The 17,852-nt window shown below is 42.2% G+C and overlaps 1 protein-coding gene across 9 annotated transcripts in view; it reads left to right on the top strand.

Annotated features, from left to right (window-relative positions):
- The first annotated feature begins 619 nt into the window (after positions 1 to 619).
- LOC119029574 (potassium channel subfamily T member 1-like) overlaps positions 620 to 17,852 on the top strand; it is a 34,371-nt gene continuing 17,138 nt past the window's right edge. Inside the window, exons 1-10 of one of the 9 annotated variants that reach the window (XM_037116486.1) lie at positions 620 to 1,304; positions 3,685 to 3,864; positions 12,483 to 12,562; positions 12,842 to 12,986; positions 14,653 to 14,700; positions 15,005 to 15,053; positions 15,148 to 15,207; positions 15,529 to 15,603; positions 17,038 to 17,121; positions 17,651 to 17,745. In XM_037116486.1, the coding sequence (XP_036972381.1) occupies positions 1,138 to 1,304; positions 3,685 to 3,864; positions 12,483 to 12,562; positions 12,842 to 12,986; positions 14,653 to 14,700; positions 15,005 to 15,053; positions 15,148 to 15,207; positions 15,529 to 15,603; positions 17,038 to 17,121; positions 17,651 to 17,745 (983 nt within the window). In that variant the 5' untranslated portion in view covers positions 620 to 1,137. Of the gene's footprint in view, positions 1,305 to 3,684; positions 3,865 to 7,635; positions 8,033 to 12,482; positions 12,563 to 12,841; positions 12,987 to 14,652; positions 14,701 to 15,004; positions 15,054 to 15,147; positions 15,208 to 15,528; positions 15,604 to 17,037; positions 17,122 to 17,650; positions 17,746 to 17,852 lie in introns of those variants that run through there. The other 8 variants (XM_037116483.1, XM_037116478.1, XM_037116481.1 and 5 more) reach the window with 8 other exon arrangements.

Below are 17,852 nucleotides of genomic sequence, written 5' to 3' on the forward strand. Positions count from 1 at the left end.
CACAGTGTTGGAAGCAGCGGCCCAGATCTTCCATGTTGTGGAGCTAAGTTCTGTTTTTTTTTTTGTTTTTTTTTTTCCTCCACCTGGCTAACTTGAATGGGAATAAAATATTTAAAACTGTCTTCAAGACTTTCCAAACTTTACTGGACTTAATTTACAAGAGTAAAAAAAAAAAAAAATCAAAAAGACAAATCCATCCACTGTGTTACAGCCGCTTTTTTCACAAGCTAAGCTTCGGGGGGGAAAAGCATTTTTGGGCCACAGTGCATCAGGTGACGATGTCATTACACAGTTTGGCCACAACACAAGTCGGCTTCAAAGCTTGCTCCGCACCACTAGCTGCACGGCTAACTGAGCTAATGGCTGCTACAGTTAGCAGCAGTTACTCTGGTGTTATGCTGCCTCCTGTGTATGTTTCAACTATGATTTTACAGGTTACCAATTATTTCATATTCCACCTTTAAATACAAGAACTGGGCTCATTTCATCATTGCTTTTGTGAGTCTGACTACAATAAAACACATTTTTCTGCATTCAGTCCTGTGTGCCTGTCACTTTGAAGCTTTTCTGGACATTTCCCCTCTTTATGTCACAGTTGATTCAGCCTCAGAGTTATTGTTTCCCTGTTTAACTCCTCACTGTTCCCATGTTTCCACCCTGCAGGAGTGAAGAGACCCGCAGCCTCCAACAGATGGTGCTGATCTCTCTGTCCACATCAAGAGTTGGGTGATAATTCAACAGTTATGTCATTAGGTGTGCAGCTACCTCAGCAAGGAGAGCTGTCATCGGCGTCATGTTCACTGCTGCAGACCCGTCCTCTGCATCTCCCTCCTCACATCCCCCCCTCACACCTCACACCTCACCAGCCTGCTGCTCGTTTTTGCCCCCCTTTTTCTTTTCCTTTTCTTTTTTCTGACCACATCTGCATCCTTCAGTCCGTCTTGTTGAAGAGTTCCTCATCCGGCTGTCACTTTTGTAGCTCGTCTGCGTGGGCTGACACAAACTCTTCCATACCTCCAAGATGCACCTGAAAAGGTGAGGTGGAAAAAAAAAAAAAAGAGGAAGAAGAGGAGGAAGAAGAAGAGCGCCTCTTTTCTCCTAAGGGTGTCCACTCGTTTTTGGGCAGATCACCCTCCGATGCAATTAACCCAGGAAGGCGACTTTGTCAAGGGGGACTCAACGCCGACCACCGCAGCTCTCCAGTCCGACGGCAGCGCCGGATCTCCGGCCAAAATGTGCAGTGAATGTTACGTGAACCAGACGTTTGTGAACGACGATGGGACCGTGAACGAGCACAAGCCACGGTAAGAGACACGCACCGGGAGCGGGGACAGGTGAGGAGGCAAACTTTGGGCATCAAATGTGGAGATTGGCGATGAATTAAACGAGATTCCTGTTTGCGTCCATCTGAGTTAAAATCAGAGCTTTGCTGAAGAGAGGTTAGTCTGAATGAAATATGTGAAAAGTGCAAAATATCTTCATTTTTTTTTTTTTTTAAATGTGTTTTTATTATTTGGGTAATCTGATCGTGGCGCTGTGCGTAAAGATGTCAGTGAGTGTGTTTACCTGTCAGCACTGCTGTGTGCTCAGCTGCTCAGCTTGCTCTCTGTCTCATTTCCCACTGATACAGCCTGGAAATCATTCAGTGTACATATGTTTCCATCGACAGAACCGATAATAAACGTGTTAAATAATGTTCAGATACGTTGGACCTGTCCACCTGTTCGTCTTTCTTTGGAACACCCCTGCAGCTGTTTCCAGAAACATGACTCCCAAAGGAGGCGAACAGACGTGTCGAGCTCAACAGTCCCAACCATCCAACTTCTCACTCAACATGTTTTTTGTTCTCGCTCTTTGCCATCGGGGCGTGCTGTGTTGGGTTAAGTTAGATGGATGGATCTCACAAAGAAGCCACATGGGAAATATACAACCTTCATCTATTATGCATTAAGTTTGAAAAGCTTAATGGAACTGTGGGACAAACAGGCGGACACAGTGATGGAAGGAAAAGAGAAAGAGAGGTTCAAAGCTCGTCTCCGCTCGCCTCTTGACAGATTGTCTGAGTTCAGCTTGAAAAACAACACCTGCCTCCAGCCAGGAGCGTTTCACACCAGAGCACTTCCACTTTATTTGAATCAGAAACCTCATTGCGTCCGCCTGCGATGAGTAATAAACCAAATGCAAGGGATGTTGTTTTTTGACCGCAGAGGTGACGCTCGTTATCTCTCAGAAATAGTGAGTGTTAAATGTTAAACACTGGAGTTTTTTTTTTTTTTTTCCCTTCTTCCCAATCCGCCTGATTCCTCCATGAGACTGACAATCAGTTCATCACCTCCCTCGTCCTGGTTCAACAGTAACCTCCCGCTGTGCTGCACACGCTCTCAGGCCGCGAGCTGCTGGAAGTGATGACTCAACATCTGCAGACATTAATAACAGCAGCAGCAGCCGTGCTGTTCAGGCAGCTCACCGGATGTTTCTGACAGTTGAGACGATTTGAATATCAGGACTCGATGCGAGGTGTTTTTTTTCATAGGATTATTGATGTGTGGTGGCGTGAGTTGAAACCAGTGGCAGAAGAGGAACTCCTCAAAAAATGAAAGGAAAAATTCACAAAGTTTTCGTGGCTCCTCAAAACATTTCCTTCAGATACCTTTTGAAATCTGCGTGAGGGTGAATGTGAGCAGCAGCGACGGGATTGTGGCGATAATGTTGTCGGCATCTTCGCATCAAAAGTCTGACATCGTGTAAAACCATCCAAGTTTGACTGGTCCGCCTCTCCTCGCCCAGCTGTAGTCCTGCGTTCTGTCGGCTCAGAACGCGGCCTGCCCGATGTCCCGATCCGACATTAGTACGCGTCGTATCGCGACAATGTGGAGCGGATGACGATGGAGTTACGAGAGAGGCATTTCAACATTTGTAAGCGTGACACTACCGGATACTTTAAAGGACGGTTTCCAGCCGTGTCCGCGGGGACGAAACACAAATCAGTTCCTCGCAACAACCGATCCGTGTTTGTGCCTGAAGAAAAGAGTCGACCCAACGTGGAAGAGAAAAGACAAATGCAAGACGTATAAAGTTTCCAGAAATGTATATCGCCAATATAAATCGCTCATTCTGGCAGTTGGGTTGGACGATAAACAATGGAGGAAAAAAGAATAACTTAAGTTTATCAGTGTTAACCTTTGGACATTTTTCCAATCTTTGTTTCGGGTTTCACAACAAACACTACGTGGTATTAGGCCCACGTTATCTGTTCGCTCTACTGTCTGACCTTCTCCCGAAAGCACTTAAACTTCTGCTCCTAATAATGGCGTACGGCGACAGCCACAGTGGCTGCATTAAAGGCCTAGTAGGGCAGTAAGAGCGTGCGATGCTTTGGATGTAATAATTTGCGGTGCTGCTCGAACGGCTCACGTTGCAGAACGATCTGCAAAACACACAGTGAGAGAGGCTCAGAGTGGATCATTCAGACAAAGATGAAAATCTTTTTATTAGTTTTGTGACAGTTTCTTTTTTTTCCCACGACCTATTTTTAACTTTTTTTTTGGCGTCGCTGTGTCATTCCTTCCCCGGCCTCCTCTCCTTGCTCCTTTTCCGACATTACCTCTCCTCCCAGCACTTCTCCTCGTTCTCTGCTGTAATTTCCCCTTCTGCTCCTTCACTGTTCTCCTCTCCCTCCTCCAGCTCCACTTCGGCGCGACTCCAGACCAACGCCGTCAACAGCAGCAGCAGCAGCAGCAGCGGGGTTATCTTGGACATCTCCACTCTTAAGATGGAGCAGCAGGAGAGCGAGGTGCCTCCACTGCCGCCCCGCTTCCGCTTCAGAGACCTGCTGCTCGGGGACCAGAACTTGAACGATGACAGGTAGGAAGCAGAGATAAGAGTTGAGCTGTGCTGTCTGACCAGACTCCGACCATCAGATACAGACAACAGTGTTAATACCTGAAAGCTGAAGTGATTTATCTCTAGCTGATAAATGTGTGTCTGGTGGCCATTTTGTTGGATGTCCCTCAAAGCTGTGTCAGATGACCTGAAGCACCCCGTCATCCACACATCATGTACCACAAATACTGTATTTGTCGTTTACTTTCAGCTAAAAGTTTCATCTGTAGCCTTCACCCAGTATTATTTGCTACTTCACAATTTATGAATTACTTAATCTGTCTATCTCAGTCATGTATCTATTACATTCACCAAGGCTAATGCAACCATTTGTTTGTTAACATTAAGCTCACATTTACATTTTAGCTATTTCAACTGTTAATTAAATGTAGCTAGCTTCAGACTATCTTTAGTCAACTATTTAAACTATCAGTCTATTAAATCTAACTATTTAGCCATTAACTCAATATTTTTAGCTAAATATTTCAGTAGTTTAACCACAAAGCAAGGCTACTTTTAGCTAAGACTACTCGACTACTTTTAGCGAACTATTTCAACTATAAAGCCATTAAAGCTAGCTATACAGCCATTAACTCATTACTTTAAGCTAATATTTCTGTCAATCTATTACATCTAGTTATTTAGCCATTTAGTTCTTACATTTAAACTTTCAACCATTTACTTTTAGCTAAGTATTTCAACAGGCTACATTTAGGTTAAACTGTTTATCCATTAGGCTACTTTTAACTAGTTAATTCAACTATTAATAGGCTAGCTGTTTAGCCAATTAGTTATTGCTTTTCACTAACTATTTCAATAGCTCATCCATGAGGCTAGGCTACTTTTAGCTTAGACTGGGGGGCAATTTGAATTGATTTATCCATTATTTTTAGCTAACCATTTCAACCATTTATCCATCACATTTAGCAAGCACATTATTTTAACACGTAGGCCTATACCCTACCTGTAAATCTTTAGTTTAACCAGACAATTTATCCATCTCATACTGTTGTTTCAACTGTGTATTGATCGCCTTGAACTAACTAATTCAGCCTTTTTTTCTGTTACAGCAGCTGTTAGCTAACTATTCTTCTTGCTTTCTAACTATGTTAGTTGTCACGGAGGCTTCTCTCAACATGTTGTATTAAGGTGTTTCAGCTAACTCACTTATTTTCTTTGCAAATTGTAATTTCTGTTTTTCTTTTCAATCAGTAAAAGTAGCCTACCCCCGTGGGTAACTACAGTAATGATTAATTAATTATTTATATCATTTTTTTAGATGCCAGAAATCAACTACTTTCGAGATTGTGTGGACATATGCTGGTCCCCTTAGTCTCCTCTGGTGGTAAATTAAATTATCTGAAGTCTATCCCTGTAATGAGAGATGAATCAAGGGTGTCTTCTACAACACTTAAAGAAAAATGATTTGTGGCTTCAAAATACCTAAACTGCGAACAGTGCTTCCTGTTTCCTTCAGGTTGTAGCTGCTATTTCTCCTTTTTTTCAAGCCGTTTCTCAGCAGGGCACTGTCAACATTTTTCAAACTAATTCCTCGTTCCTATGAGAAACATGTTATTTGGACCAGTGTCGCTGATTATTTGACCTCACCACTGCCGTGTTTGTCTTCTTATGTGCCTTTCACACAATTGTGCTGATTGCAAGACCTCTCTTTTCATTCTTCTTAAGCAAATACCCCTTAAAGGCAGGTTGACCTGTACCATTGTGGCAGCATTCGTAGTTCTTTTAACACAGCAGCGTACATGAGTGCAGTTTGAAGAGGTCCTCTTACCCTGTTGGTGGAAGTGGAGTTGGTGTTTTGAGGAAATGAAGCCAGAACTGTGAGATTTTGGAGGTGCTGTCCATGGTGCTGAAAAGTAAAGACTTTCTGAATCACTGTGGTTTTTGTTTTTGTTTTTTGTTTTAAAGAAGTAGGCTAGGAGTGTGCGATCATGAGTGTGTGTGTGTGTGTGTGTGTGTGTGTGTGTGTGTGTGTGTGTGTGAGTGTGTTTGATACAGTTGAAAAAAAGTTTGACTTGAAACGTGTTTTTCAGCGACAACACTGTGACCCAATTCTCAACGAGAATTCAAACCGAGCCGTTAGTCTCTCTGTTGGGTACCTTTTCCTTGCTCACAGTTTTTTTTTTTTTTTTTACAGTTTCCCCCTTTTTTTAACTTCAGTTCTGCTTTGTTCAGTTTGTCCATAGATTCAAAAAAACAGTGTCTCAGTAAGAATCTAGATAAGATAGCCTCTGCCTCTCAGGTGTAAAACAAAGAGTCAAAAAATAACTTGAATAACGCCCCTTTTTCTGTTTTTTTCTCTCGCTGTAGTCGTGCTCAATTCAACAATCGGTGAGTTGTAGGATCATATTTGCGTGTCGTTCAGCATGTAATCTGGGGTTTTTGCCAGATGGACCTCGGGAGAGGTGATGAAATGTAATTTTAGATGTGATTGCAGCAGCAGCGGTCCCTCGAGAGTAATATTTGACAGATCTGTTTGACGAGGAGAAACAACAAGCTCTGCCAACGCTTTCAGTCAGAGGCGACCTTTCCCCAGCTGTCCTTGCGACAACCACTCTTTTCCTCCTCGATCAAGCTGTCTACATTTTTCTGCTCTCTGTTTTCCCGACAGTTATTATCATTTGTCTGCCGCTCTTCCTGGAAATGAACCCGTCCTCTGTGCCCGGCAGATAGCGTTGTCGGGAGGGCGAGCGGTGCCTCGGGTGTCCGGCGGTCAGCCTCCAGGCTCTGCAAACGTCCAAATGTCACTGGTCACACCTGTCCGGGGATCATTCATCACATAAAAGGTTGCTTTCTCAAAAGGCAGGATCGAACGTTTTTCCCCCCCATTTACCGTTGTTTTTATCCCCCGCCCCCCCACCTAACTGACGTCCTTCAGAGCTAAAATTAGCGGTTATGTGAATCTGAAACGCATAACTGAAAATGTCACAGTTTTTTTTTTTTAAACAGGCGATTCTTCTCATGTAACTCGTAAAAAAAAGCCACGACGAGTGGCGTTACAGTACCGGCGTGGGCGGAGGGGATGGAGGAGATGGAGGGGTGGGGTGGAGGGGGGGTTTCAAGTGGAGTGGCCTCTCCTCTGGTATTTTCAAAAGCACTGACTCATGGAGGAGGTCATCTGAAAATTACTACTTCAGACTCTTCAAATTAAGAGAAGACAAAAAAGGTGGGAGGGATGGGAAGGATGCCGAAGAGACACAGAGAGAGCGCAGAGCCTCCCACGATGTTCTTGATTTTTTTTTTTTTTCTAACTTTGTCTGCGGTTTTCTGCTCGAAAAATCCAAAAGGAGAAAGAAAAGCATCTGTTTGTTTTCTTTTTTTCTTTTTCCTTCCGAGCAAAGAGAGCCCCGTCCACGCCTGCTGTCGCGCTGCCTCTTGACAGGAGAACGCAGAGAGACGGACAGCAGCAGTGGGGTTTTTGGGGTGGGGCTTCGTGGAGCTTCAGATGGGCACATTTTAGAAAATAACAATAAAAAAAAAAAAATGAAGGACAACAAATGATTATTTATGTGCAGCTGAAGTACGGGCACCATTCCTCCACTGTGAGGGTGAATGTTTACAGCCCTGCGAGGAGCCGCAGTGATGATGGAGGAGAACATGCTGCAGCAGCATCAGTTAGGGTTATTCCAGTCGTTGCTGTGGCAACAAGGCCCGCGCGCCTGAGAGAGAGAGAGAGAGAGAGAGAGAGAGAGAGAGAGAGAGAGAGAGAGAGAGAGAGATTGTATACATTTCTAAAAATACTCCAATAAGCACTTTCATCCCTCTAAATAAAAGAGAAATCAAATACTGCTTTGTTTTCAAGTCTCTTCTTTAATAGATTTGTAAAAGACGTTTTGTTTTATTGAGTTTTATTCCCATGAAGCTCTGGTGGTATTTGGTTCTCCGACAGTTCGTGCTGTGTTGTTTTGGAGCTGCGGGGAGGCGCGCTGGTCAACGAGCTTTTTCTTTTTTTCCTTTCTCCTTTCTTCTTCTTCTTTTTTTTTTAACACGCTGTAGGAATTTAACAGTGACCGCACGACGCAGCCGTCAGGTGTTTGTGGACAATGGAGCCCAAGATCGTCATCCCCACCTGGGTCGGTCCGACCGTGAGCACCTGGAGGTCGGACCCTTTTGGTAGTGACGCCGGGCAGAGGTAGGGCCGCGCGGAGCACAGTGTTCCTGGTGTCGTGAGAAGTTTTTTTTTTTTTTGTTCACTGTTGTTCTACTGAGACAAACGTGTAATTGTAGGTGATCGATGGCGGGAGCTCACTGTGACGGATTTTAATAAGCGCGCCTAAAAAAACTGCTGAGACGCACGTCTGTGTATTTATAGTTCTGAGGAGGTGAAAGTCGCGACAGCTGTCAGGTGGAGCTGTGACTGACGGTCATCATCATCGCTTCAGTAGAGTCCTCATCGATTATTTCAGTTCCCCGTCACGATTTCCAAGTTGATTTATTGAAATTAGGCTGTTTGTATTTCTTTTTTTTGTGTGTATTTTTTATAAACAACACATTATTATTATTATTATTATTATTATTATTATTATTATTATTATTATTATTATTATTATTATTAATAATAATAATAATAATAATAATAATAATAATAATAATGTATTTATTTATTTTACTGTTTTTTATTTGAAATGTTTTAACAGTCTGTCAACTAATAGATTACTAATAGATTGAGAGGCTCTTAGGGCTTCAACTAATTTATTTAACTAAATTTACCTAAATTATCATCTTTATTAACATCTTTATTTTTTGTCAGCTTTGATCTTTGAAATGTGAGAGGATGATGGCATGTGTTGATTTCTTAACCCGTTCAGACCTGCATTTTTCTGGGGCTCTGCAAAAATAAATAAATAAATAAATAAAATAAAATTTAACTGATTCTGACTCCCCTCCAACATAAAAACAAAGTAGAAAAAAACACATTTTTGGTAACTCGTGTTTTAAATAGTTCCATTCCAATGGACAATGGTCCAGAGGGCTTAAAGTTAACCAAAACATGTTGAGATTAATATCCCATGAGCAGGTGAGAGGTTCCTCATGCTGGAAACACTGGGGTCGTGTCTAGTTTGTTGAAAATGTTTGTTGAAAAGAGATGTTCAGGCACAAATGAGACTGACTGCAGCTGTGGTTGAAACTGACTGCTGCTGATTCTGGCTTGAATTATCACAATGTTTCAACTCAGGACGTTAAAGTGTGCAGTTAGTTTGAGCAACAGCCTCTCGGTGACGGATCAGCAAATACTGTAATATCTGTATTATTACATAGTGTTCATACTGTAATTATCTGCTGTGACCTCCCACTTATACCTCAGTTACACTGCTTGAAATTGCATGTGTTGAAAACTGTTTAATGTCACCGCCTCTTGCACATAAGACAAAGAAAAGCAGAAAGGTATCCCCTAATTTAGAGCCACGGCCAGTCAATATTTTAATAATTTTTTGGCAAGTTTTTTTAAATATAGTTGTGCATAATTCTTTCTGTCAACTGACCAATCAAATAATACACAAATCACATCACCCCTATGGATTTTTATAGAAGGCTGCAACTAGCTTCTTCTGTCTTCTGTCAGAATCTGTGGGACATGTAGTTTGGTATGAGACAACAAAAGCAGAAAATATTCATGATGCAGAGTCACAACCAGTGACTAATGTATAATTTCTGCTTCAGTTTTTTTTACAAAGGTAATTTTGAATTACTTTTTCTGTCAACTAACTAATTGATATTCTAACAAAGCATTTCATATTAGGGCTGCAACGAGATTGTTTTCTCTTACCAATAGTAAAAAAAACCAAACTCAATTATGCACATATAAGATAGAAGAAAGCAGAGAATATTCATGATTTAGAGCCAAAACAAGTGCATATTTTTGCATTCTTGCTGAAGTCTTATCTTCCCATCGCTTATTCTGTCTTAGCAACAGACCAAAACACAAATGTATTTAGTTCAGTATCACATCATTTCTTTCATGGACAAGATCATAAACTGTAAATCATCAATACATTTTATGTCCCTTCACTTTTGGAGAAATCGACCAATTGTTTTCCGGCTCTGTGTTTGTATTCAAAGCAACAGGTTTCTGTCTGTTGTTGGCGATCGCCGCGGGGCGAGTTGATCTGAGTAAACTTGCAAAAATTGCTTGTTCGCAATTAGTCGCTGTGGAAGGTCTTATTACTCCCAGAGCTGCGCTTCTTATCGCCTGTAACTCTGATGTGACGCCGCAGTATGACTAATGTCAGACCACCTCAGCTCCAGTAATTGTGTGCTCAACAGGAGCTGATTACGGGCCATTACTTTCACCATTATGTGTGTGTGTGCGTCTGTGTGTGTGAAGGGGTGAGACACAAAGTCAGATAGACAGAGAGCAATCTGTAGGACCCTCACATGTGACTGCGAGCTCTCGGCTGAAGTGGCTTCTCTCCTCCAGAGCTCATCTCTGCCCTGCTGCTGTCCAGATGTGACAGCTGTTTCTCATCACAGAGATCTTTGGCTGCTTCACCTCCGTAGGGCTTTTTTTTCTCCACCCAGTTTGATCGTCGTGCAGACCTGAAATAGCTGCTGCAGTCATACCGAAGGGGATGTCGGCTCATCCAGCTGCCCACACTGCTCTTTCCGTCCCACTGTGAACCTCTCAGACACAAGACGGAATCTGGGATCACTGCAGCAGCAGCAGAACCGTCCTCAGATCCTTCTAATCTCTCATGTGTTCACTCTGTCTTTTTTTTTGCTTCTTTCAGTCTGCACTCGCCTCTGAAGTCAGCACACGACTACTGTGTAAAGATTTCCTGTGTTGCCAAGATACCTATTGTTGAGTTGCACTTGTTCTCTCTGACTAACTCTCCGTCTCTGCTCGACTCGGCTTAATTGTTTTACCATTCGACTCAGATTGTGTGTTTGCTACGCCTCTGTGACTAAAACCACACTGTGAACTATTACTAATTATTTAATCATATGCACATGGAGGCCAACTCCAGTGGGCACTGCACTGTGATTTCTACATTTTAAGGGCACCCATCAGTTCACTGCACCATGTTTTATCTTCCATGATGGCATCCAAGAGGGCATATGATTGAATTTCTTCCAACATGTGGGGCAGCGAGCATCCTCCACGAGGATCTTTCTGGGATCACGGGGCGGCTGTATCTCAGAGGGTAGAGCAGGTTGGCAAGTGATCTCTGGTTCAAATCCCTGCTCCCCTGGTCTGAACTGAGCCGCATGTCGAAGTGTCCTTGAGCAAGATACTGAACGCCAAATTGCTCCTGATGTGCAGTTCCCATCAGTGCAAAGCCCTGCGATGAACTGGCGACTTGTCCAGAGTGTACCCTGCTAGAGACAGCTGGGATTGGCTCCAGCAACAACCCCTGCGACCCCCTTGAAAAGAGATGAAGTGGTTACAGACAACGACATGACATTAATCTGTGAAAAAAAGTCTGAAATGGCAGCAAATGCAAAACGCCTAGACATGATTTTAAATATGACATTTTTGTCTCTAAGTACTTAAATATAGAGGACGAAATTACCCCAAATTAAATTTCACAAGAAAATAGAAAAGTAAAAGAACTGCTATAATAAGTGAGTACCATATTTATAATTAGACCATATTTAATTGAAAAAAAGGGAAAATGAGACAAGAAATTGAATACAGAAAGAACATATTGTTACTGTAGAGGAGCAATTTTTAATTTTAAAGTGTTTTTTGTCATCCGTCTGGTAAATTAATGAATTTCGCATCTTCAGACCACCCAGACGTCTCTTCTGTGGAAATGTGCATTTCTAAATAAGTCGTGTACGATGCAACATGATAAAAAAACTACATTTGTGTGGGTCCTACAGTCTCAATTAATGTGATTAAAGGCATTAAAAGCACCCAAATTTTAAATAGAAAAAGTAGAAGAAGACATAAGAACATTTAAGGGAAAATGAATCAATAAGATATGAAATGAAACTTCTTGTTTTTCCTCTTTGTGTTTCACACTTTTTGTTTGTCTCTCTAAGACGTATGTAAATGAGGAGGCGTTTTCGGGAGAATGGAGGCAGAGAAGCTGAGAAAAACAGTTTGTCAGACGTATTGTAGATGCTGACTACAGACAAAACCCATTACATCATAATTTGGTGTGTTAAAACGTGCATGTTGAAGTAAACGCCTGTAACTCTGTGATCCGACCCTCTCTCTGAAGTTACATAGTGAAGAAACGAGTGCTAGCTGACACACCAATCACCCTGTTACAAGACAAAGTTACATAACGTTGCTTTAAATAAGGATAATGTTCCATTCTCTCCTCTAATTTCCCATTTTCTCATCAGTTCTTAATTCTGGCTACAATGATCCTCCGTACCGTGACAGCTGCTCTGGGGCTCCTTTGGGTTTGATCTGCGTCTCCTACAGTAACCCTTGTAATTGGGAACAAAATCAGAGACAGATAATTACCAAACCCTCCTCGGGCAGATGATTAGAAAAAAAACGCGATGAATATTCATGCTGTGTTGAATTTCATACTTTGAAGACTGCTATGAAAAAAAAAAAAACTGTCTGCGAGGATCCTTGTGTTTGTGCCGCTGACGATTTCCCTCTTTTTTCCCTTCCCCGCTAGGGTGCAGGTCGAGTTTTACGTCAACGAGAACACCTTCAAGGAGCGTCTGAAGCTTTTCTTCATCAAGAACCAAAGATCAAGTGAGTGGATGGTGCAGGCCTCCGCTTCCCAGCCTTGACTTGGCATTTGTGTGATTGAAATGGTCCATTAAAGGAGACAATAAAAGCAATACTCAGAAATTCACACATAATGAGACCCAGGCGCAAGAAGAAAAACACTCTCGAGACAGCCAAATGTTTGCTAACCAACGATAGATTTAAAGGGAATTACCACTGTGCTGAGCTTACTGTAAGCACTTAGACACTCTCACGTTGCTCATGGGTCACAATACAGACTTCCTCTTCTTCTTTGGCCTTCAGGTCTTCGGATTCGCGTGTTCAACTTCTGCCTGAAGCTGCTCACCTGTCTGCTCTACATCATCCGAGTGGTGACGGACAATCCCGGTCAGGGGCCCAACGCCAACCACAGCGCGGGACAGCAAACCTCCAGCGGCAACAGCAAATGGTTTGTTCACACTGAGAGAAAATGTGTCGAGTCGAGTCAATATTTGTGATAACACATTATCACACTGAAGTGTCTCCACACCAGTAATGAGGAGGCATTCACATCTTTTTACTCAAATAAAAGTACTAAAAATAAAGTCATGCACTGATAAGTTTTATCAGGAATCTGCACTTTTTTACAGTAGAAATTATGAATACTAATAGATTAAAAAGTACTTAATGCACAAAGAATTGCCCCATTGACTGCTGTACTATTTTATATAACTATTTTTATTTCATTTTTAAAAGCATATGGTTCATACGTCTTGTTTAAGTGTCACCTCGTACATGTTTATGTGCTTCAATGTCCAAGAAACTTAATTTTCTCATATCATCACTTACTGCACCACCTCTGTTCATCCTCCGTTCCGTTAACGTGCCTGTCTCTTTAAGACCCCTGTCCCAAAAAGTCAGTTCGGCTCTGATTGGTCCACTTTCAAAGGCCTGAGCACACAGTGTTTCCACATCAACTCTGACGGTGTTCTGGCAACCATAACGTGGCGGAGCGCGGTGACTGTTTAGTTGAGATGTCACAACCTAATGGAAGCTTGTTTAAAGGCACAGTTTCTAAATAAGCGCTGGGCTCATTTTGACACGTTCTCATTAGATATTATAAAGCTAACATGGAAATCTAAATTTCTACAATTTGGGACCTTAAAAGCAGGGTTTTCTGATTTTTAACTATTGTCTATAACACTGCAACTGCTGACTGATTCAATTATGTATTAATCTTCTGATTATTTTCCCCATTAATCAGATGAGTTTTTAAAGTGTAAAAAAAATCAGAAAGTAGAGAGAAGTCTCGCCACAGTTACCCAGAGCCCAAAGTGACACCTTCACAATTATTAAAAGAAGAGCAAATACTAATATTTGAGAAGCTGAAGCCACCGTATGTTTTTTAATGAAAGATGACTCAAAGTGTCGAGGCGTCCCGGTGGCCTGTTGCTCGGCACAGCATGCACCTCGCTTAATGTCATCCCCTCTTCTCTCTCTCGCATATCATTTCCTGTGATTTTCTGTCATTATCAAGCTAGTTGCTAATTAACTGTCTGTTAATCAGCGAATCGTTTCAGCTTTACTTGTATATTTAAAAAAAAAATGTTGTGCACAGTGATTTACTTGGATAGTAACAACTAATTCGAGCTGTCAGATGTCTTTTGTGAAGTTAAACGTGTAATATTTTCCTCTGAAATGTAGAAGAGTGGAAGTATAAAGTGAAATACGGAAGGAACTTTTACAATTACAGTTCATTAAGTAAAGAAGTTGAAGTGAAGTTACATTTAACCACTGATCACTGAACACACAACAGAGCTTTTCAACATCTTTCAATAAATCAATATTTCTGACTGCTTCTGCAAAAGGCAACTCCGTTTTTAATGCAGATGAGCATTTAAGGGGACGCTTGGTAGTTTTTGAAGAAGAAGTACAAACTCAGAATTTTGATTTTATAATATCATAAAAACAAATTAAGTTTGTTTTTTTATGCCTAAACAAACTAAATAAACAGTCAGTGCAGAACTTTCTCTTCGGATTAAAATTTCTTCCCCAAAATTACGTAGTGCTCCTTTAAGAGACTTCCTAAAGTGTGTCAGTACAAATAACTGTGTGTCGTTCTCTGTACCCTGCAGCGTTGACTGCCAGTGGAACGGATCGGTGCAGGACAGAGAGATTAACTGGTAAGCAGCAGAAGTTGTGATTTCACTCGATGGAGTTACATTAGTTGAAAATGATTATGTAGCCTGCAGTGAGAACGATATCCAGCTCATTTCTCCGCTCTCACCTTATTAATCTGACATGAGATCAGTGTTTTACTATGAGATCAATCTTGAGCATTGTTTATCGGAGTCTCACTCTATTAATACCCACTGAAAGATATAATAGCTAACTTATTTAATAGATAATAATACACTCTGCGATGTAAAAGGATATTTATTGTTAATTGTCGATAAAAGAGTTGCTGTTGAACACTTTGTGTGACAGGGAGCTGATCTTCTGGGTGGACAGAAAGATTCCTGTCTGGGCCATTCAGGTGAGTCAGAGTGAAACAAAGTACAAACAAAATCATTTATGAAAACTAAATTCACAAGTACGTGTTTATTATCCCCCTGCCTCCATTGGCGCAGGTGATTGTGGCCATCATCAGTTTCCTGGAGACGATGCTACTGATGTATCTGAGCTACAAGGTGACACACACACACACACAAAACACACACAGACTTCAAGCACATCGGTGTGATTTAGAATACAGTCCTGTACAATTAGTCACTTACGGTCTGTGAGATTGACAGTCTGTAAGTGGTGTAATTAGCCCGAGTCATTTGTCGTGGCTACATTAAGGATAGACGATAATTACAGGATCTGGTGGATGTGAAGGATTAAGTGGTCGTGGAAAGTCGCAGACTACAATTAAGGAATGTATCTGTGCGCTGACTCACTGTCTTATTGTGTGCGTACAGGTAGAGCTGTTAAAAAGTGTTTTTGTGTCTTGTTTTTTTCGGTTTCAGGGGAACATCTGGGAGCAGATCTTCCAGGTGTCTTTTCTTCTGGAGATGATCAACACGGTTCCCTTCATCATTACGGTAAAACTTTCACCATGGCAACACTGAAATACTAAACTCACTGCTGACTGAGCCCTCTGTTTGTTTTCTTTTCTTTTTTTTTTTTTTTACAGCGTTAGCCTCGAGCATAGAGAATATAAGGTGTATTAAGTCAGACTGGGCTCGATGGTGAAAAGAAAACAAAACGACACACGCAAAGATATCGAGGAAACTAGAGAGCGGACCTCTGCACCTCAGTCGTTTTGGGTGTTGTTAATAGCTGGTTGTCATTTTGTTAGCTACCCTGTGGCCGCCGACCTCAATAACAGAGAGGATTTGGAAATCAAAGAGGGGGTCAGCTGGTCCTCCAGACACATGTGAGCTTTAGAGACTCTGTTTCCTGCAGTCTTGTGGCTTTTAAAGACTGAAAGTGACAAAATAAGTACACTACAGCAGCATTTTTATGTAGAAGTCAGAATAATTCGCTCCACTATCGTGAATTTGTCTGATCTCTGGCACAATATAATATTCATCAGTTTTCTCTTGTTCATTTCCCCTGAGTGACAGCCTCTTGGTAGCAGCCGACGTCGTCCCCTTGTGATTGATGAATTTACAAAAATCGTGCAGCTGTCCTTGGAAACGTTTAGCAGAAAACAGGAATTCCTCTTTTCAGGACGTCTGAAATTTGCACCAGTGTTTCTTTTCTTCACTTCTCTGTCCATTTCTTACTTACTGAGGAGGACGAGGGCAGAAGGACCACTTGCTATACAGTGGCAGAAAAGGGTTGTGATAAATAATGGGGGGGGGGGGGTGTAAAACATTGTCATAAATCAGAAGAAATACAACAGAATATGGACCCAGGGAAGAAATCTCTCTCAGTCTTTCTCGTTATCCGACATTGTTTCATTAGCGTGAGAAAAGAATAAAGACAAAGACAAAAGTACCTTTCCCTTCAAGAGAGAATCCGAGGTCACTGCAGTGGATTTTGGTTCGTCAATGGTTCGTTAGGTCCAACAGGTTTAGAAATCACGATGAGTCCACTTTTTCTCATTCCTCCAGAGCTCTCCAGCAGCTGCCTGCCAATTAACACACACAGAGTCGCTCGCCGGCATCTGTCTCTCCGCTCTGGTCTGTGCAATTAACAGCGCAGCGAGCCACATTATTTGTCCCAACCCCACACACACACACACACACACACACACACACACACACACACACACACAGCCATTTAAAGATAGGGTCTTATGGGGGTTGATTCTTTTGGAGCCAGCTTTAACTGGCCCCCTCAAGGAGCTGCACTTTTTGGTCTGTGCTTTATTTTTCTGCGCCGGAGATTGCAGCTTGTTTTTTCACAGGTCGAAGTGTTAAAGCCGCCACAGGTTTCTGACTGGAGTTCAGTTTTTGAACGTAACATGCATGTATAAAGTGTGAAATGTCATCCGTTAATGACTTTAAATGTCCGACTGTTTCCCTCAGATCTTCTGGCCCTCGATAAGGGGCATCTTCATTCCCGTGTTCCTCAACTGCTGGCTGGCCAAGTGTGCTTTGGAGAACATGATCGTGAGTCATTTGGAGACGTTACCTTAATTGTTTCTTTTGACATCATTTTAATGACTTTATTTAGGCAAGACACTCGTCACGCCTTGCTGAGCCAGCTGACAGCTTCTCCATCACAGCCATTACATTTCACCACGCTCGTTTATACAATTGCCGTAGTGCTCACAGTCGTTTCGTACGTGGCTGCAGCAACACATCATCCTCCAGCTTTGTTTCTGCTTCGACTGTTTGCACCCTGGAGGGGCTTCCTCTGGGAGATAATTTGCCCGCCTGTCTGACTTTTTCCATGTTTTTTTCCCCCATTGTGTTCAGCTGTATTGCTGCAGCGGGAGGCACCCGAGAGTAGAAACCATGCCGCCATCAGCATTTGCGATGAATAGCTAAACTAATGGTGCGAGTGTTTCCTCACACAACCGGCATGAGTGATCAGAGAGGACGTCTGACAGATGCACGTTGTCTCTCTTTAACATGAGCAGAGATTAGTGGTTTCTTTTAGCTTCACATGTTAAAGTCTGCTGTCGTTATTGGGTAGAATGACGTCCACAGAGCAATCCAGAGGACCAACTCAGCCATGTTCAACCAGGTCCTCATTCTCATCTGCACCCTGCTCTGCCTGGTCTTCACTGGGTGAGACCGGCTCTTCAAGGATTTTCTTTTTTGTGTAGCTGCTTGTAACGTCCCCCTGTCCTTGTTCGGTGTGAATGACTCATTTAACGTCTCTCTGTAAATGTTCA

This window comes from Acanthopagrus latus, chromosome 12 (genome assembly GCF_904848185.1).
Source record: "Acanthopagrus latus isolate v.2019 chromosome 12, fAcaLat1.1, whole genome shotgun sequence".
Classification (NCBI taxonomy): Eukaryota; Metazoa; Chordata; class Actinopteri; order Spariformes; family Sparidae; genus Acanthopagrus; species Acanthopagrus latus.